This window comes from Onychostruthus taczanowskii, unplaced genomic scaffold (assembly GCF_017590055.1).
Source record: "Onychostruthus taczanowskii isolate IOZ18803 unplaced genomic scaffold, ASM1759005v1 scaffold107, whole genome shotgun sequence".
In the NCBI taxonomy this organism is placed as follows: domain Eukaryota; kingdom Metazoa; phylum Chordata; class Aves; order Passeriformes; family Passeridae; genus Onychostruthus; species Onychostruthus taczanowskii.
Genome location: NW_024497297.1, coordinates 1,505,380 through 1,523,139, shown reverse-complemented (window position 1 = coordinate 1,523,139; position 17,760 = coordinate 1,505,380). Strand labels below are relative to the sequence as shown.

Genomic DNA, 17,760 nt, shown 5'->3' with positions numbered 1-17,760 from the left:
ATATAACAAGCATTTAAAAAGACAAAGAAAGGAAGAAAGAAAAAGTCCTGCTTGCTCCTTGCCTAATGGATAGCATGGTAAAATAATACCAGCTGTTAATTATCAGATGGTGATAATCATCACCATCACTATCATCAAGATATATCCCAATTGGAGAAAAATAAGAAAATGAGTTAAGGTCTAATCTGTATTTCTGGAGACTCTAACTGTCAAGAGCCCATGGCAAGCTGTGGCCTCCCACAGACCTCGCTCAGCTGAGGTGCATGGGGTTGGTTTGCTTTGTTCAGCACAGGTAGCAGGAACTGGTCCCACTGGGAAAGAGCTGCCTTTGAGGGCTGGGAGGGGGCTCAGTCTTGGCCCCTTTGGTGCTGCAGCACCAGGGCACAGTTCAGGGGCATGGGGGCACCGGGGCTGCCTAGTGCAGGCAGCTGAGCTGCTGCTGCTCGTGGTGACATTGTCAGTAATGTGACCTGGGAGCTGCTGGCAGTGAGCCCGTGAGAACAGACAGGTGCAGGGGAGATGAGAGGCTGGGGGTGTTGCAGCCCCTCCGGGAGCTGCATTTCAGCACCTCAGCAGCACTCTGGTGATGGGCTGTGCTGTGAGCAGCGCTGTCCTGCCTCCAGCTGGGCTCCTTTCAAGGCTGAAACCCTGCTCTTCCACAGGATTAACTATTTCCCAGGGTGCAACAAGTTTAGAATCTCACCGTATCACATATGGTGCATTTTCACAGTTCTGGCTAAGGCTCATTCCACCATCAAAAGGAGAAACCTAGTTTTCTTGAAGGTGGCATCATCTTTCTCTAGAAAATGGTCAAATACTGATTGATGGGCCATAAAACATTCATTTCCTCAAACTCTCAGGTTCCAGTTGTTTGGCACTCCCTCCAGCCTCCCTCCTGGTTTCATACCAGGCGCAGTAACACTGTGCCTGCCATTCCAAGGCCGACAGATGCGTTGCTTTTGCAGTGGTGCGTGGCTTGGACAGCTGGCGGGGTCTGGGAGCTGCTGGAAGCGTGGCTGAGTGATGGCTGCTTTTCTCAGAGGTTGTGTGTTTCAGAGGGAGCAGAGGTCTGGCACTGTCCGAGGAGATTCAATCTGCCTTTCTGAATGCACAAGGCAGCTCTCGGGAGGAAAGGAGGCTTCACTTGCAGAACAGCCTTTGGATCCAAGTATGTGTCACCTCATGGAGCTGTGTCCCCTTTTTCTAAGCCCTGGAAATGTGTTCTCCTTGGGTCTTACTTAACATTTCTGAAATCCAAAGGGACGGGCAGGCTTGAGACCCGCATCACCCCATTTCCTTTTCCTTTTCCAGCTTTCTCACCAAAAAGAAATACCAAAAAGCATTTCAAGTGAAATACTTTGTAAAAGCCATTGGTAGAGATTTTTGTGGAATCTCATATCTGATCACTTTGAACAATCACTTTCACAGTGCTCCGTGCCCTTTCTCAGAGACCATCCCAAAGGGTGCCCAGTCACCATCCATGGTGACATCTCCCACAGTTTGAGTGCAGCTTAAATTTTTGGATATTTATTTTTCAAGACAAAAAATATTTTTCCATGGGTATTGGGAAGAAACAAACAGCAAAGCAAAGCTCTAAGTTCTGTTATTTGGAAAGGCTTAGCTCCATTTGTGGACTTTTACCTTGGCCTCTCTCCACTGGATGTACAGAGCTTCACTGCAAAGTACCTTCTCTGCACATCTGAGAGTGGAGCTGCTTTTCCAAATGTGCTCCTGAACCCACAGAAGGGACCATGCCCAAGCACTCTCATCCACTCCCGGCTGGCTGGGGAGGCTCTGTGACACAACAGTAACAACATCCTGGTGGTGGATTGACTTTGCAGTTAAATGGAGGGAAAAGGAGTGCATTGTGTTTCACTGTGTGCTGAGGGTGGCTGTCATGGGGAGCTAGCAAATCCTGCTGTGATTTGTATACAGGAATTCTGGCAAAGTCATGGAAGCAAAGTGGTTACTTGCCTTTGAGGGCTTGAGAGAGATCTGTCTTGGATATCCTCTTGTTGACCTTATTGAGTTAACTTTCATGTGTTTAGAAGGTCATGGAGAAAATCATTAATATTAGGTTGATTTGATGGCTGAAAGGTAATAAGTATTTCCTGCTTCTCAGATGGGGTTTGAGAGGACTTTGAATAGCCTGATTTGTTTATCTTTTGCAATCGGTATGGCCCTTAACTAGAGGGATTTTGTATTCCTGCTTCAGCTGGGGGAATGACATATGGTAGAATGACATACAGAGCTCTCTATTGAGTGCTCTGTAGCATAAATAGCAAAACACCAGGAAATTCTCAAGTCCAGCTCCCAGCTAACTTGGGTATGCTGTGGGCCTTGGACATCTCGTGCTGTAACGCTTTATGACATGAACAATAACAGATTAACATCCCCCCTTACTGGAAAGCTTGAAATAGAAAAATCCGAAGTGCGTGGAGGTTGGTTGGGTGGAAAGCCAAATCCTGCAAACGTGGCTTGGCACGGCCAGGGTTTCATTCACCTTGGCAGGGCTGGGATTGCTCCATTCACAGGAGGCATCTGTGAGTGCAGAGATGGGGCACGAGCCTGTGCAGGGCTGACATCACAGTGCTGCTGTTGGAGGCTTTCGCCGCCCCTGAGCTTTTCTTGGATTAATGCACAGTGAAACCTTAGGCTGCATCAGCAAAATGGTCTTTCCCTCGCCCTCCATCTGGGATTTAACAAAGAGGGGAGTCATTCTTTAAGCTGAAGGATCATTGTAAAGCCATTTAAAATGAAATCCACTCTTATTTGAGAATCATTTGGCAAAAAAGGACATGAAAATCTCCCGTTGTGGACTCGCTGGAAGACAGATGTAGTTTCTGGTTCCTTTGGCTGTTGGGAAAGGAGGTAGGACTGAATGCTCCACCTTGAACGACTGGGCAATGACAACAGACAAGGGAGAGCAGCCTCCTTTCATGAGTGAGGCATTCCTGTTGCTTCTGGGGCTTGAGGTGATGGTTGTTTTTAAAATAAATGCTGTTTATTCCCTTGTATAAACTCTGGATAGCCAACTGTATTTGTAGCTGGGTATTATCACTGAAAGGTGTAGTGACAAATGAATAATAAATGCATAAAGAACTGATGGAAAAGGAAAAGAGAGGAAGAGTGAAAATGAAATGAAATTCATTGTTCTGATTTAACAACTGGGGTTTTGCAGGTTTTAGATTGTTGCCAAAGAATGAGATGGAGTTACACAAAACCACTGTCTTGAGATGCTGAAATGGACATGCACAGACAGCAGCCCATACCAGTTGGACAGATGCCAGACAAACCATAATACAGCCCCAGATCCCTGCAGGAGTCCTGTCTCCTGTGTCCCACACTGCTGCTCAGGAGCTACAAGGTGCAAGCAGCCCTTCCCTTGAGGGACCTGTTGTGTGGAGCTCTGGACCCAGGGTCTGTTTTGCTGCCTACACCGAGGTGTGGATGATCAGACTGAAAGGCAAAAAAGGGCCTCATTTTTGTGTATGGTATGTTATGTGCAGTAACAGCATTTCAATAGCGAAAACAAAAAGGAAAACTTGCTTTGGTGAACAGGAGTGACAGCCCTTCAGTTTAAGGGACTTAAAGACATTTCTGCATTCAGGTGTATTTGAGGGTGAGTGTACTTGGTTTCAGGTGACCTCCCTGACTGAGTGTTTGCGATCAGTTGCCAAAGGAGACATATGTTACTAATTTTTATGAGATTTATAGAAGAGTCTCTCTTTTGGTATATATACATGGACTTCCTTATCTCAGAGAGGTTTGCTGCTTGAGGGAGTGTACCCTCTAGGGAAGAGGTCCTGTGAGAGTGAATTTTAGCAATGATCGAACAGGTAAAATCTCATAAAATCAACACTGCATGAAATCTTTTTTTTTTTTGGTATTGATATTCTCTGCTGCAGGCCAGATGCAGCCCAGGCTGGCACGGTTAATTCCCTTTGGCCACCCTCCAGCAGAGCATCCTGTTTCCACGGGGTGGTTAAGTATGAGCTTATCTTTAAGCAGGTGGCTAAATCTGGGTGGTTTCACTGCTGCTCTTACCATGGCTTCTGGCCAGGAGAAAGCTCAGTTGCAAGGGGAGCCTGTAGCCTGTTCCTCTTCCAGGATTTCTGCCCTGGGTCACAACTGGGCACTTCTAGGGAAGTGGTGGAGTGATACAGGCTAGACTGACTGTATTTTGGGGTCAGCATCACCTGCTGATTCCTGCATCAGCTACTTCAGGTCTTGGCTAAGGGTGAGGCCAGCCAGCTCCTTGGACAGGGAAAGAGGAGATGTCACCCCCTGTGCTGCTGGGGCCCTTCTTGCAAAGGGAAGGGGCACTTAATTAGCTGATCTTAGGACGGTGGTGACAGTGGTGCACAGGTGTGTTGGTGACATGCTGGAGCTGAGCACTGTGCAGGATGCTCTGTGGGTGCTCCTGGGCCCACCGAGGCACTGCAGCTATGGGCTGGGGCCTTTGCAGTGTGAATGCTCCAGACACAATTAGAAGAGAATTAAAACATGTTTTGGAAAACAGATTGCATTTTCTGTTGGGAGTTTCCAAAAAAGCAAAGCAACCTGCCCTTCCCCCCACTTCAAATCCCACCTGTTTTGGTTTTTTTCCTAGAAAAATGTGAAATTCATTAACATGTGGTGAAAGCAATGTAACGACGTCATCTTGATTTAAAATCTGTTTTAAATCTTAAAATAATGGAGCCAGAATTTTAGCTGCAAATAGCCTTGCTTTGTGGGCACAAGGCAGACTGTCAGCATGACTGGAACCTCTGTGGGTTTGGTAGTTTAGCATCCTTTGCAAAAATGGGATTTGAAAAGAAAGCAAGAAAAGATATAGTAAGGAAAAAGATAAATTAATATGATTTCTGTGAAAAGTCAAGTCCTGTGTGTTTCACTCAGGTGTAGCTGTGGTGCCCGGGGAGGGCAGGGCAAGCAGAGCCCTGCTCTCTGCTGGCCAGGGCTCTGTCAGTGTCCTGATGTGGCACCCTGCCATGCCCTCTGGCTAGGGGCTGCTCCTCCTCCCCCTCCCCTGCTCTGGGTCACAGCTCCTGGCCACCCTGTTTTCTGAGAGTGGGAAATATTGTGACCCCTGTCTGTCACCTCTGACATCGCTGCAAATGTCTCAGCATTGCCCTGAGCCTCCCTTGCCCAGCCTCTGCCTGTGCCTTCAGCTCCCTGTGGGCTTCTGACAGCCAAATCAGAAATAAATCACCTTCTCCTCAAAATGTCAAACACCAGAATCCCAGATTTTAATAAGCACACCGAAGGCAATCCTGCAGCATCACTGGGAACCTCATTGCTGCTGCCACTGTGCTGAGCCTGGGCTTTGGCTCAGGGTGATTTCTGGTCTGGTGCCCAGCGGCACTGCCTGCCTGAGTGAGGTTTTCTTCCTGCTGCAGGCCTGGGTGTCCCCAGGATAACTGGGAATGCTGCAGAGTTCTATTGAGGTTTTGACTTTCAGGCTTCACTGTATTTACAGGTGTGAGATGATGTGCAGGAGACTGAAGTGGGGCTCTTTGGTGTGTTGTGGCCACTTTCTTGATGTGTTTTAGTCTGGAGTGGATCTGAACAAGGATTTATTGACCTTTTTCATTTTCATTGCCAGTTCCCTCCCCACACTGATACATCAGAACACTTTTGCTTGCAGGCCATGTTTTGTGTCATTTGCTGTCCTGTAAAGGGACAAAATGTTGCACATCTGTGAGTTTGGAGGGGATGGTGTGGACGTTGTGGTGCAAATGCCCCAGAGATCATACATGGAGTTCATGGAACAATTTTTGGGCTTTCCTGTTGTTTGGGTGTGAAGAGCTTTTTGGGTGCATGCTGCCCAGTCTCCCCTTTGGGAAGGTATCTTGAGAACAGTGGTGTTGTTGGATCCTCTGACCTTGGGCAAGTCAGGATGACTCTTGGGAAGGAAAAGTGGGACTCCTGTTTTGATATTTCTTGGGAATACTTAAAATAGGAAACAAAATGAAAAGTTTATGGTAATATTTTAAGCTGTAGTGAATTAAGGTTAATTTACTCCCTTGGCCAGAAAAAACAGATGGGGTGGCTGAGGCTGTCAGACCCCTGCTGATCACAGCCACTGGTGGAAAAGCTGGTTTGACTCTCACCGCTCCTCCTGTGACCCTTTTGAGGTGGACAGAAACGCATCCATGGCTGGTGATCACGAGGTGGCTTCACTGCAGAGCAGAGCTGGTCAAACAGTTAAGCTGAAGAGTGTACAAATGTCACTTCTATTGTAGTGGGTTTTATGCCAGTGTGAAATTCAAGTCCAAACAGCTAAGGGCAACACAAAGAGTTTTTTCCCTTGCCTTTTTCCTGCAGCTAACCCAGAGACTCAGTGCAGCTGCTGGAGGTGATGCACCAAATCTCTGAGAAAGGTTTGGCTGGCCCCACTCTCCAGTTTGTGCCTGTGTAACCTGGTAGAGGCTGTGCATATGCAGTGGGTAGCCTAATTTATGGTCAGCGTGGCTGACTAGGATTTAATCAAAGCAGGGGTAAGCAGAAGTTTTTATTCACAAACCCCCAGTTTGATTGTAATGGCCCAGGTTTGTGGAGACCCAGCTCTGGGTGGAATTACACACAAGTGTCTGACACTGCTGCCAAGTGAAAGGCAGCCAAATCTGAGTCCCTCAGTGCCAGTGCCCTTGGCAGGCGAGTCTGCAGTCCCTCTGCCCCAGAGCCTTGTTGTGTTCATGGTCTGTTCTGCTCTCTCTCCCCACTCCCCACCCATCTCAGATGTTTGCTGCTGAGGAGAATGTGGATTTTCGGATACACGTGGAGAATCAGACGCGAGCGAGGGACGATGTGAGCAGGAAGCAGCTTCGGCTCTATCAGCTCTACAGCAGGACAAGTGGAAAGCACATCCAAGTGCTCGGCAGGAGGATCAGTGCCAAAGGAGAAGATGGAGATAAATATGGTAAGAATATTTACTGGGATCCTCCAGACTTCAGGTCAAAGGCTTTAATCCAGGGTGTTGTGCTAAGAACCTCTTGGGAGAAAAGTAATAAGAGCAATAAAAACCAAAATAAAAGGAAAAATAACATTTCCAGGTTAAGAACATGAGATTTGTTTTGCTGGTGCTGCCTCCCAGCTGCAGGCAGTTCCTACAGTACTGCCATGCCCCAATTTATTAGTATATGGTTGAAGAAAAGAATGTCTTTCTCCCCAAGCCATGAGCTCACAGTGTGTTTACTGCAATTCATAAATGACACCTAAATTGGTGGTTGGGGAAGTCCTTTCCCCATGAACTCTTGGGCTCATGTTTGGGTGAATCCAGTGTTTGAATGAAGCACTCTCATTTTTTCGGGTGGTGAGATACTTGGTTTGAACTGAAAGTAGACTTTGAGAGCTTTGAGAGTACCCCAGAGCTCAAGCTGAATCTCTTGAGTGTGTGGAACTTGCAGGAAAAACAGTACTTACCCTGTGCTAGCAGCGCGTTCAACTGTTCTTGTTGTGATTTGCACACAAGCAGCATGCTGGAAATGCTGCTAGAGGCTGGGCTATGAAAAATGCTGTAATTCTGGTTCATTTTGAGATGGTTTCTGCTGAGATGCTTTTACTCTAGTTGGCTGTTGGGAGGATTTTAGGGCTGTTAGAACACCGGTTCTGTTTGCGTTTGGGGTATGCAGCCCTGTGTGTTCCTGTGCTGCTGCAGAGGTGTGTGTGAGAGTTTGCTGGATCAGCCATTCGTGTGGGATTGTGTGGGGCAGCACTGGTGAGGTGGAGCTGAGCTTCGAGGAGGGCAGGTCAAAATCTGGGAGAGGTTGTTCCCTCAGGAAGCTTCAGGACGGATGAGGCACACGCTGAGCACTGAGGGCAGCTGCTGCCACTGCCGGCACAGGTGCAGGAGCAGCGTGAGCTGTGCCACGGGAAGCGACAGCCAGAGAGCACCTGGCAGGTAGGAAGTGACCCCCAAGGCACTTGTGTGGGGTCAGCCCCTCTCTCAGAGCAAGCCCTGCCCTTAGGCCTCATCAACCTTGTCCTTTGTCGTTCCCAAATTTCCAGATATTACAGGAGTGAAAAGTGCCACCTGGCTGCTAATTATCGTGTCATTTTATGGCATTCATCCTCCTGAGCTCTGATGTGCAAACGAGGCGCTGCCGCCGCCCGGGTGCGGCTCCTGCCCGCGGTGGCTGTCAGGTGCCGTGGTGCGGTTTTCCTCTCGGTGAAAGAAGGCAGCATTTACAGTGGGTGCAGCAGGGAAGTGTTCCCGGGAGCAGCTGACAAGTGCTAATTTATGTGTCAAAGCCCATCTTGTCCCCTTCATACATATGCAATCGTGTCTGAACAACAAACCCGCGCGTGCGGGAGCGTGCTCGTGGCCGAGGGCGCTGCTGCCACGACAGAGCCCGAGATTCCCGGCCGGGAGCTCCTGCATCCCTGCCTGCCTCCAAACCCTGCTCCTGCATCCCTGCCTGTCTGCAAACCCCGCTCCTGCATCCCTGCCTGTCTCCAAGCCCCCGCTCCTGCATCCCTGCCTGCATCCAAACCCCACTCCTGCATCCCTCCCTGTCTCCAAATCCCGCTCCCAGCTGTCGGTGTGCTCCGTGGGTTGTTTGCTTGCACCCCCAGAGCCTCCTCAGCAAATGCGCCGAGGCTGTGGAGCCTTCTCGCCCCCAGTCCTGTGAAAGGTTATGGAAATCTGCTCTTGGTCCTGCTTGGCACAGAACACTCAGAGCATGATAATCGGGGAGACAGTGAGGTGGGACACGGCGGGCTGGGATGGAACCACGCAAAGCTCCTGTCTGGGATAATGGAGGGGGGAGAGATGTCGGAGTTACTGGAGTGAGAACCATCTGCGTTACAGCCCAACCTGGACACAAAGGCAATGACACAGGGTTCATTATGTGCCAGGAACCCCTCCCCCTGAGGCATTATTATGGAGTAACCTTTGATCAAGACCAGAGAGAGGCTTAAACTGGGTCTGGGGATCTCAACAGTTGCAAACTTTTGATCCACGTCTCCGTCTTGCCGGTCAGGTCTGCATGTGGAGGAGGACACCTCTCCTCCCACGCAGCAGATGGCTGAGTGTCGCCCTGCCCTTTCCCTCTCCTTCCCTCTCGGGACAGAGCCGGGCTGTGCCACCCTCGCCGATGGCACCGGCTCCTGCCCCGGCCCTGCTGAGCGAGTGCACGGCGAGAGCGATGTGGGCTGGTGGCCTAAGGGTTGCAGCTTGGGGAAGGCTTTAGGAGGAGAAACGCGCCTGAGAAATGTTTGAGAAAAGGCAAGAGATGTGGGAAAAGGTGCCTGTGAGCTGGCTTCAGCCGTGAATGGTCCAGTTAGGAGAAGGTGACATCCAGCAAGGGCCACGCCGGCTCAGGGTTCACGTGGGAAGCTCTGGCAGGGCAAGGTCCCCGATGCTCATCACCAGCCCTTTAGCACCAGCCCGTTTTAAGGATTGCGGAGTAAATAATGTTTTAGCACCTCTTTCCCGTCTTCCCTTACATTCACAATATGCCTCCAAAGTTTCTTTTTTCCTTTTCTTTTTTCCTTTTTTTTTTTTTTTCACATATACAGCTTCCAAATGGGAGAGTTGTCCTGCCTTTGAAGGGAGGTTACTTTTATTGCAAGATTTATTGATTTCTGTAAAACTGCTCGCCTCTTGGCTGCAGAGAATGCCCAGAACAGAGGGGAGGTGGCAGATCTCAGGCAGGGAACTTCTGCTTTCCAAGCAGCCAGCCGTGGCTCAGGGAGGAATGATGCTGCAGGGCTGGGGGATCTGGCCAGAGGAATCCCCGTTGATTGTTTGATCCAGGTGTGCAAATGCCATGAGCAAGGCAAAATGCATGCTCTGCAATGCTTAATTCTGCTGTCATCATAATTCCGGTGTGTAATTTTTGGTTTATGCATTCTTTGGGGCCGAGATCTGGCCCCATGTGTCAGATTATTAAATGGCAAATTAAGTCAGTTAATAGAATTAATTGAGTCGATGTAATCCATTTAGTCAGATGGATTTGATCCCTTCTCAGATGAATTAGAATCCATTAACAGATAAGTCAATTATTGGACTAAATTAAATCTAATAATAATGCCTGCTGCTCGCAGCAACACTAATTAATCTAAATACACTTACCTGTCTCCTAAGGTTGTTTTTTTTTTTTAAAGGCTTAATTGATGTTCCTAAAGTGCTCTGAGATCTTTAGATAATAGATGATCTGTGTGAGCAAAATATTATCTCTTAACAGACTATAAACTAATTAAAGGACTGATCTATTTCCAAATTGCATTTTTGCTTTAATCCCTTCAACCTATTCAGAAAGAATTTACACTTATTCCTATTTGCACAATATTCGTATTATAAGCTTATTATTACTCTACAGGTTCCTAAGTGGTCCTTTCATTCAGAAAATGAAAGGGTGAAGGAGAAAAAACAACCATTAAAGTGCTGACAAAAAAAAAGGGACCTGGAACCTTTATATTCTACCTCCGATAAATGGTACAGATAGGGAAGAGAGGGATCAGTGACCTGAAACCTTAGATCCTTTCATTTATTTTCATTTCACAAAAGGCAGAAGACATTCTATCCTGTTTGTTCACGATCTGTGTATCCGGCGCAGTTGGGCAGGCAGAGCTCTCTTGGTTGGGTGAAGGCATTTTTTGCCTCATTTGTATTTCACAGCCATGGGGTTTTTGGTTTAATTTGTCCCCAGTCGTGCTGTCCTGCGGGGCACTGAGCAGTGATAGCAATCAGTGCAGAGGTGTGAGAGCCCTCTGCTCCTCTCGGTGGAGGGAACTTTAACTTTGGGAGTGCATCTCTAATCGGCACGTTCCAGGTGGGGTTTGCCCCAGTGATCCATTCCATCACAGTTTCAAAAACACTCTTCAGGTCCCTCAGGAGTTATAAACCCTGTGTTTTATAAACCTTCCTGACTGATAAGCTCTCCAGTCTATACCGTGGAGGCTTAATCTGGGGACAGCCTGTGCAAGGGGCAGGGCACAGGTGGCACATCGGCACTGGGCACTGAGGCAGGGCCAGCCCCTTGAGGCTCCCCGGTTCCGTGGGTTTAGCTCAGAACTCCCGTGGGACGGGTGTGGGGTCTTAGCAAAGCTTGGGAAGGAAGGAAGGGAAGGGAAGGGAAGGGAAGGGAAGGGAAGGGAAGGGAGTGTGCACACGATGCCGGGTGTGACCTCCACATGCCACGGTCGTTCTGGGCACAGACATCACGCCCCGCACAGATGTGCTTCTTTGGGTGGTACAGAGGCAGCAAGGCGCTGAGGCAGACTTGTCACTTGCTGGGTGTCGCTTGCTGGTGAGCCCTGCAGCCCCCGCCTCCCGCTCGAGCTGGAGCTGCCCTGAGATGCCAGCGGACCTGCCCACGGAGAGCGCATTACAGCTGTCTAGACATCAGCCACACTCCATCCTGCCAGAGATTTCGTTTGTGGTAGAAGTGGGCTCTGTTCCATGAGGAGGTGTAATATGTGTGGAAAATATTATAGCAAAATAGCCTCCTTTAATTGACTCTAAATTTTGCAGTATTCCTTCCTAGGTTTGGGTAATCCGGTGCTCTCCAGAATTAATGGCTGACATAGCACTTCTTCGGGTTTGGCAGCCTGACAGCTAATTTAGAACTCCCTAAACTCATTTCACTAATGACTCCCATTTGTTCTATCTGAAAGCCTGGAAACAAATGCAAAATACCAGCGCCATTGTCCCATCTTTAGCAAGTCATTCTTTCCCTCCGTATTTCTGGCACCTTAACAGCAAGTTGCCTTGGGAAATCTGATTAACCCTTCCCCTTCCTGGAATAGTTTAAATCAATTTTGATCCCTCTCTTGGAAAGAGCAGGAGTAAAAAACTAAACTCATTGTGGCTGGAAGGCTCAGAATTTCTGTGCAAGAAAGATAAGAGATACAGTCCGAACATCAATTTGGATTTGTGAAATGTCGCTGTATTTCCGCAGTTTTTCCACGTGTATTTCAAAGCTGCTTTTCTTGCTAGGAACAGGTGCGTGCAAGGGTTTGTCTGTCAGTGCAGTTCAGCCCCAAATCCCGCAGAGCTGGGATCTGCTTTGTAATTTATTGTGCTGACCCATCAGGATGGCTGTTTCCCATTTAACCGACTATCGCTGCCTCCAGTCTCTTCCCATTACAGTTTTGACATCACAACAAGACAAATAAATTTTTTAAAAGACCTTTTATCTTCTAAACCATTTATTTTCACTTACTTAGCCCGGGGGCAGAGCTGACCTCAGCATAGGGGATGATCATTCACCATGGCAGCTGTACAGTCAGATGGGTCCTGGGGACAGGCCTGAGCGGAGCAGCCTTCGCCCTGCAGCTGCTGTGCTGTGGCTCTGGCCTTCTCCCTGCTTGCCCAGCAGTCCCTGAGAGCTGTATTATTTTTTGTTCCTTAAAACGTCTCCCCTTTTCATCTGCAGTGGGGCAGTGGTGAAGCTGCTCCTTGAAAGCAGATGAGGGGATGAGCTGAAGCTTCAGGCAGCTCAGGGTTTTGCTGAGTAAGGAGGAGCTTCTGTGTGAGGCAGAAACCTGAGCTGGGAATGGGAATGGGGATGGGGATGGGATGGGATGGGATGGGATGGGATGGGGATGAGATGGGATGGGGCTGGGGCTCCCAGCTTGCTCTGGGCAGCGAGGGCTCTTTGTTGCCCTCACCTTCCTGGTGGCTCTGAAGGGTTCTATTTGAAACACACTGTTAGCATCTTGTACAAACCACTGAAGACATTTTCAGTTTTTATTCTGCCATATTTTGTGCCCATGCCAGGGTGGGGAGAAGCCTTGCTTAGGCAGGATGAGAAGTTTGAGAAAAACCCTAGCCTTTTTGATTCACGACAAACCTATTTTGAACAATTAATTTGTTGCCAATTCCCTTTACTTTTGATTTTGATAGCTGCTCTCCTGAGCTCCTGCTGCAACCAGCATCACACCTGAAGCCCAGTCTCTCTGCAACAGTCCTTGTTTTGAACCTGCACTAACAGCAAAACCTGACATTTATTTTCTCTCTGACACCACACTGATTTTGGATTTTCCTACCCCTGGATGTTGAGATAGCTTAAAGAACCTTGACTTTCATGAGGAAAAAAATAATCTCCTTTTAACTCTGTGTCTAAACTTCACAAGCCTCCACAAGCACTGGTCAGGGTTTGGAAAGCATAGGTCTGTCTGTCAGCAAATATTAGAGACTCAGAAATAACAAGGAGAGGTAATTTAGAGATCTAGTGATAATTTGTCATTTTTAATTCCTGTGTGGAGTGGAAAGTGAGCTACAAAGTGAAAAATCTTTATTTTCATGCAAGTCATAAAAGGGTTTTTGTTAACAGTTTGTGTGTGTGTGTATAATTCTGCACTGTGATTTAAGTGTTCCCATTAGAAATGCAGAATAGGAAATAGGATCCCATCTGTGAGCAATTTAAGAGGAAGTGAGACAATGGAGTCGATTGCTGCTTCAGTTCAGATAATCAATACAAATATTATTAGTATAGTGATTTATCTTCTTAGACACTTTATGAAAACGTGAATGCCAGGCCCTGAAGACAGGTCAATATGATGTTATCTGTTCCTGCCTTGCTGTGTTTATGGTGCTTTCCCATGAAGGTCAAGCAGCTGCTTTGTTAAATGTTCTTCCCTGGCTCTGATGAAATAACACAGAAACAAACTTAGGGCTTTCCTTTCTCCTTCATGGCTCCGGAAATGCACTGTGCTTGTCAGTGCAGTGATTACTTCTGTCTGAAATCTATGCTGGGGACTGCTGGGGGGGACACTGGGAGGTGATCTTTAGGGTCCCTTCCAACCCAAACCATTCTGTGAAGTTCTGGAAGAAGTTTGCATAATTTTAAATATATTTCTAGGCCAGGAGTGATTCTGTGCACAAATGCTGAGAGCTCCCTTGGGTTTATTGCAGTTGTTCCATGTTGGTGTCTGTTACCAAACCTTGTTTTGTGCTCTCTGAGGTTTTCCCATGTCTAAGCATTTGGCCAGTCATTGATTAATTCAAGTCGGTTCATGGGGCTCAATTAAAAGTACCCTACAAATATGCTAGTCTGCATTTCCAAAAGGGTTTTTAATTGCTTTTACTTTGGAAGGAAAACATTGTCAACAAATGCTCTTGTACATTTTGCTTTGGGGGAACGTTCCCGTACATGGCGTCAAGTGGCTAAAGAAGTTTCTTCCTTCACAAGAAACATTTGGAATAAATGAGAAATATCAATAATCCTATTAAGAACTGCCTAACTAAAGACAGGATGGGGAATACAAAACTGGATGTGAAGATTACACTTCTCCTTGAAGGTACCATGGAACCTCACTCGGATGTTGTTTGAGATTCCTAAAGTCAGGGTCCTGGAGACTCATGGTGGTGTTGGCATTGGCCACACCACTCACCTGGAGCATCTCCTACTGCAGGAGGGGTAGTCTGGGGTGGTGGGATGCTGGGGCTGTACCCTCCAGACACTGGACACACAAGGAACTTTGTTCCCCACGTATAATGAAGTGGCATGAATTTCATAATCTCAATGTCCTCGTATGTCCCTCCTCAGCCCAGAACCCCCTGAACCCACAGTGTGCCGGCAGGATGAAAGCTTTGCAGATGGAGAGATGCTAAGGAGACAGTGCTAATGGAAACCACACTGGTAGCCTGGTTAGAAGTAATTACTTGGTGCTTTGAGATGCTGTGAGACTGTTCCTGTTTTCAGGTTGGGGTTTCCTCAAGAAAAGTGTTAAATTTATAAAAAATAAGGCACTTCAGTCACTCGGATTTCACCTCAGCTCTTTGAAAAAAACAGATAGTCAGGAATTTCCGCAGCTGCAAGGTGGAGCACAGCAAACATTAACAAGGCCAGTAACACTGTGTGGCCATCTGCAAGAACAGGGAAGTGCCCAGGCCCTGCAGAACTGCACCGGGGCTCGGCAGAAAGGTGATAAATAATGAAGCTGTGAAGAGGAGAAACTGCTGATGCATGACGCTTGGAAAGCTGGAAGAGTCCAAAAAGGGAGCTGAAAATACCCCCCAAAAATGACTATCTGTGGCTTGAATGAAATAGTGTCCGATCAGCATTCAGAAACCGCTGAATCCAGGCCGTTCCAATACTGGCATTTTCCAGACTGCTTGCCAGTCAGATGCAGAGGAGAACACGTGTGGAGCGTCTGCGGTCGCAGTGCTCGCAAGAAGTGGAAGGTGAGCTGGATGTAAAGGCAGTGAGAAGTCCCAGTAAAAAATAAGAAACACCTACTTTTTCTTCCAGTGAGGAAGAGTAGGGGTATTGGGGTTCAAGGGAGATGGGAACGTAGCTGCACTCTGTGAGCATCCCTTTTAATGAACTGTGCCAGCAAAAAATAGTGCCCACTTTGGTCCCTGAAGAGCTTTCAGTATTTTCTGAATGCCCATAATAGACAGCTCATGCTTTTATGGTGAACACAGGAGCTGAGACCTTCTCAATATATCTTGAGCTTTGTGTCCCTGAGTTGTGCTGTAGCTGCCTTGGGGATGTGTCTGTCCTTTGCTGATGCTGCCTGGAGTGGTGGAGCTTGGAGCGTGACTGGGTAGTGCTCAGATATTTTTGCCCTTGTCTCTGTGAGCTGAAATATGTGCCCAGAGACCTTCTCCTCTTCTGCATTTGCAGCTACCAAAAAAGGTGCCTTTCTTCTCCGAGCAATGCGAACAAAATCCCACCATCCACTGTGACCCTGCCTCTTTCAGCTGTGAGTTTTGGGTGTTCTCCAGCAGTGACAGCAGCTGTGCTGGCTGGAGGGGTCTGGCCCCAGGTAGCGCTTGGAGAGGAGTCCTTGCTCTCCTCCACTGCTCAGCTGCTCTGGCCTCGTCCCAAAGCTGGGCTGGTGGGGCAGAGAAGGAGCGGATGGGGCTCCTGAGCAGCTCGATGGTGATGTGAGCCTTTGGCGTTTGGCCCCATGCTGAGTGACATGCTTGGGACCCTGGCTTTGAACTGGTGCGCTTTGGTTTACATCTGATGTACTCAAGTGCTTTTGGAAAGACAAGCAGGAGAGGAAATGGCTGTTGGAACATGAGAGGGGAGCTGTAGCATCAGGGGATGTCACCTCCAGCCTCTGGCTGTGAGAACCTTAGAGTAGAGAAGCAGCAGGGAAGGGCTAGGAATAGGATGGCATGTAAGCACCAGATAAATCTAAAAAATATTGTCCAGGTGTCCCCAGTGCTTGGCTAGGGACAGCTGCAAGGCTCACAGTTTGCAGGGGTGAGTACTGAAGCAGACTGGGGGATGCTTCAGGCTCCTGATTTCAAATCAATAATTGGTTAATTAGAGGGCGAACGCTGCAGCTCCCAAAAGCTGGTCTTATCCTGTTGGGATCAATGATGTAGGCGCAGGTTCCAGTGCTGAAGGAACTTGCCTAAAGGTAACTTCAGCATAAATCCCCAATAAGGTTTCTGCTGGTTGCATGTAGGGATCACAGGGCTGGATCTCTGTTACAGCCCAGGCTTGATTATCCTTTTTCCTACACTCCTGAAACTCCACCGACTTCAACAGAGCCATTCCTGGAGCTCCTGTGTGAGACTGAAAGGAGATTAAGTGCCCAGCAGTGCCTCCCATTCCTCCTGTGTCTTGCACCTTTGTTCAGACCTTGCATTTCAAACCATTTTAGCCGGTGGGAGGCAAATCAAAGCTGTTAGGTTTGAGCCGGTGACAATGGCCTGGTGCTGTGTGGTGTGCCCAGCCCCTTGCCTTTGTGCAACGTTTGTGATTCTTGCCTTTATTTCATTTGCTTCGGCATCTGCATTTGTAACCGTTTTTTTCAAGTGAAGTTTCTGACTGGTGACTCATTAGGAGTAAATAGGCAAAAGGATATTGACTTTACACCTACTAATTTGGGGGTGCTAACAAGCACATGTAAGAGCTTTATAGTCACCGGGTAAATTGTCCCACCTGGGGGGGCTGGAGGAGGGGAGATAAAAAGCATTACAAAGAAGCAGCACTTTTGTTTCTAGCTCCTAGCCTTGGCTGTTCCTGCCGCTGCTGGAGCTGGGGCGGACGTTTGATGGTCACCATTGCTGGAGCCTGTTCTGAGCTTCCCCAGGATCTTCCAGCACCATTAGACCCGTGTTGGCATGGCATTATCATAGGTTGCTAAATGTGTTCGCTCAGAAATTAGGCGCCCCTCACATCGGCTGAGGGGACAAAGCCTCCTTCCCGTGGTGTGGGTGCGGGCCGGCGCTGAGTCAGGGTGCGCTGTGCCTGGAAGCGCGGTTGGAGACACGGCGTGGCTGGAGCACGGCCCGTGGAGGCTGTGCCAGCAGCAGTCCGGCAGTGTGGGATGGGAGCCTGTGGCAAACATGACTCCCTGTGCCTGTGAGGGCACCAGAGTCTCATGGTCACGGCCGGGGGCAGCTCACTCTGCTCAGCCCTGCTGGTGCTGGGGCCCCAGTCAGCTGCAGATGTGTCTGTCCCTCTCCAGCCGTGCCTGTGACACAGTAATGCCACCCTTAGGTGTGCTTAGATCAGGATGTCACTGGCTCAGAGTGACCTGTTGCAGGGCAGCTGGAGCATGGCTGAGAAGTGATGGTCCCCAGCCCTGGTGGTCCTGCCCGAAGCAGAGGGTTGAGCTGGGTCACCTCTTGAGAGCCTTCTCAGCCTGAGTGTCTTTCAACACTGCTTGTCAGAACAGAACTGGCAGGTAAAGCCACTGGTGATCCCTTGCTCTGAAGGCAGTGATTTTCATTTGGATGCATTCAGTGGGACCCTTGGGAAGTGACTTTTGTGGTTTGTCCCCATTCGTGATTTTTGTATTGAGATTTTTAAGAATTTGTATTACTTTAAAAATTGGAGATGA

At 48.4% G+C, this 17,760-nt stretch overlaps 1 protein-coding gene across 2 annotated transcripts in view; it reads left to right on the top strand.

Moving 5' to 3' along the window:
* The window catches only part of FGF18 (fibroblast growth factor 18), a 64,001-nt gene that overhangs the window by 16,400 nt on the left and 29,841 nt on the right, over nt 1-17,760 (top strand). For both annotated transcript variants that reach the window (XM_041418004.1, XM_041417995.1), the window contains one exon: nt 6,742-6,922. In XM_041418004.1, coding sequence (XP_041273938.1) covers nt 6,742-6,922 — 181 coding nt within the window. The remainder of the gene's footprint in view (nt 1-6,741; nt 6,923-17,760) is intronic.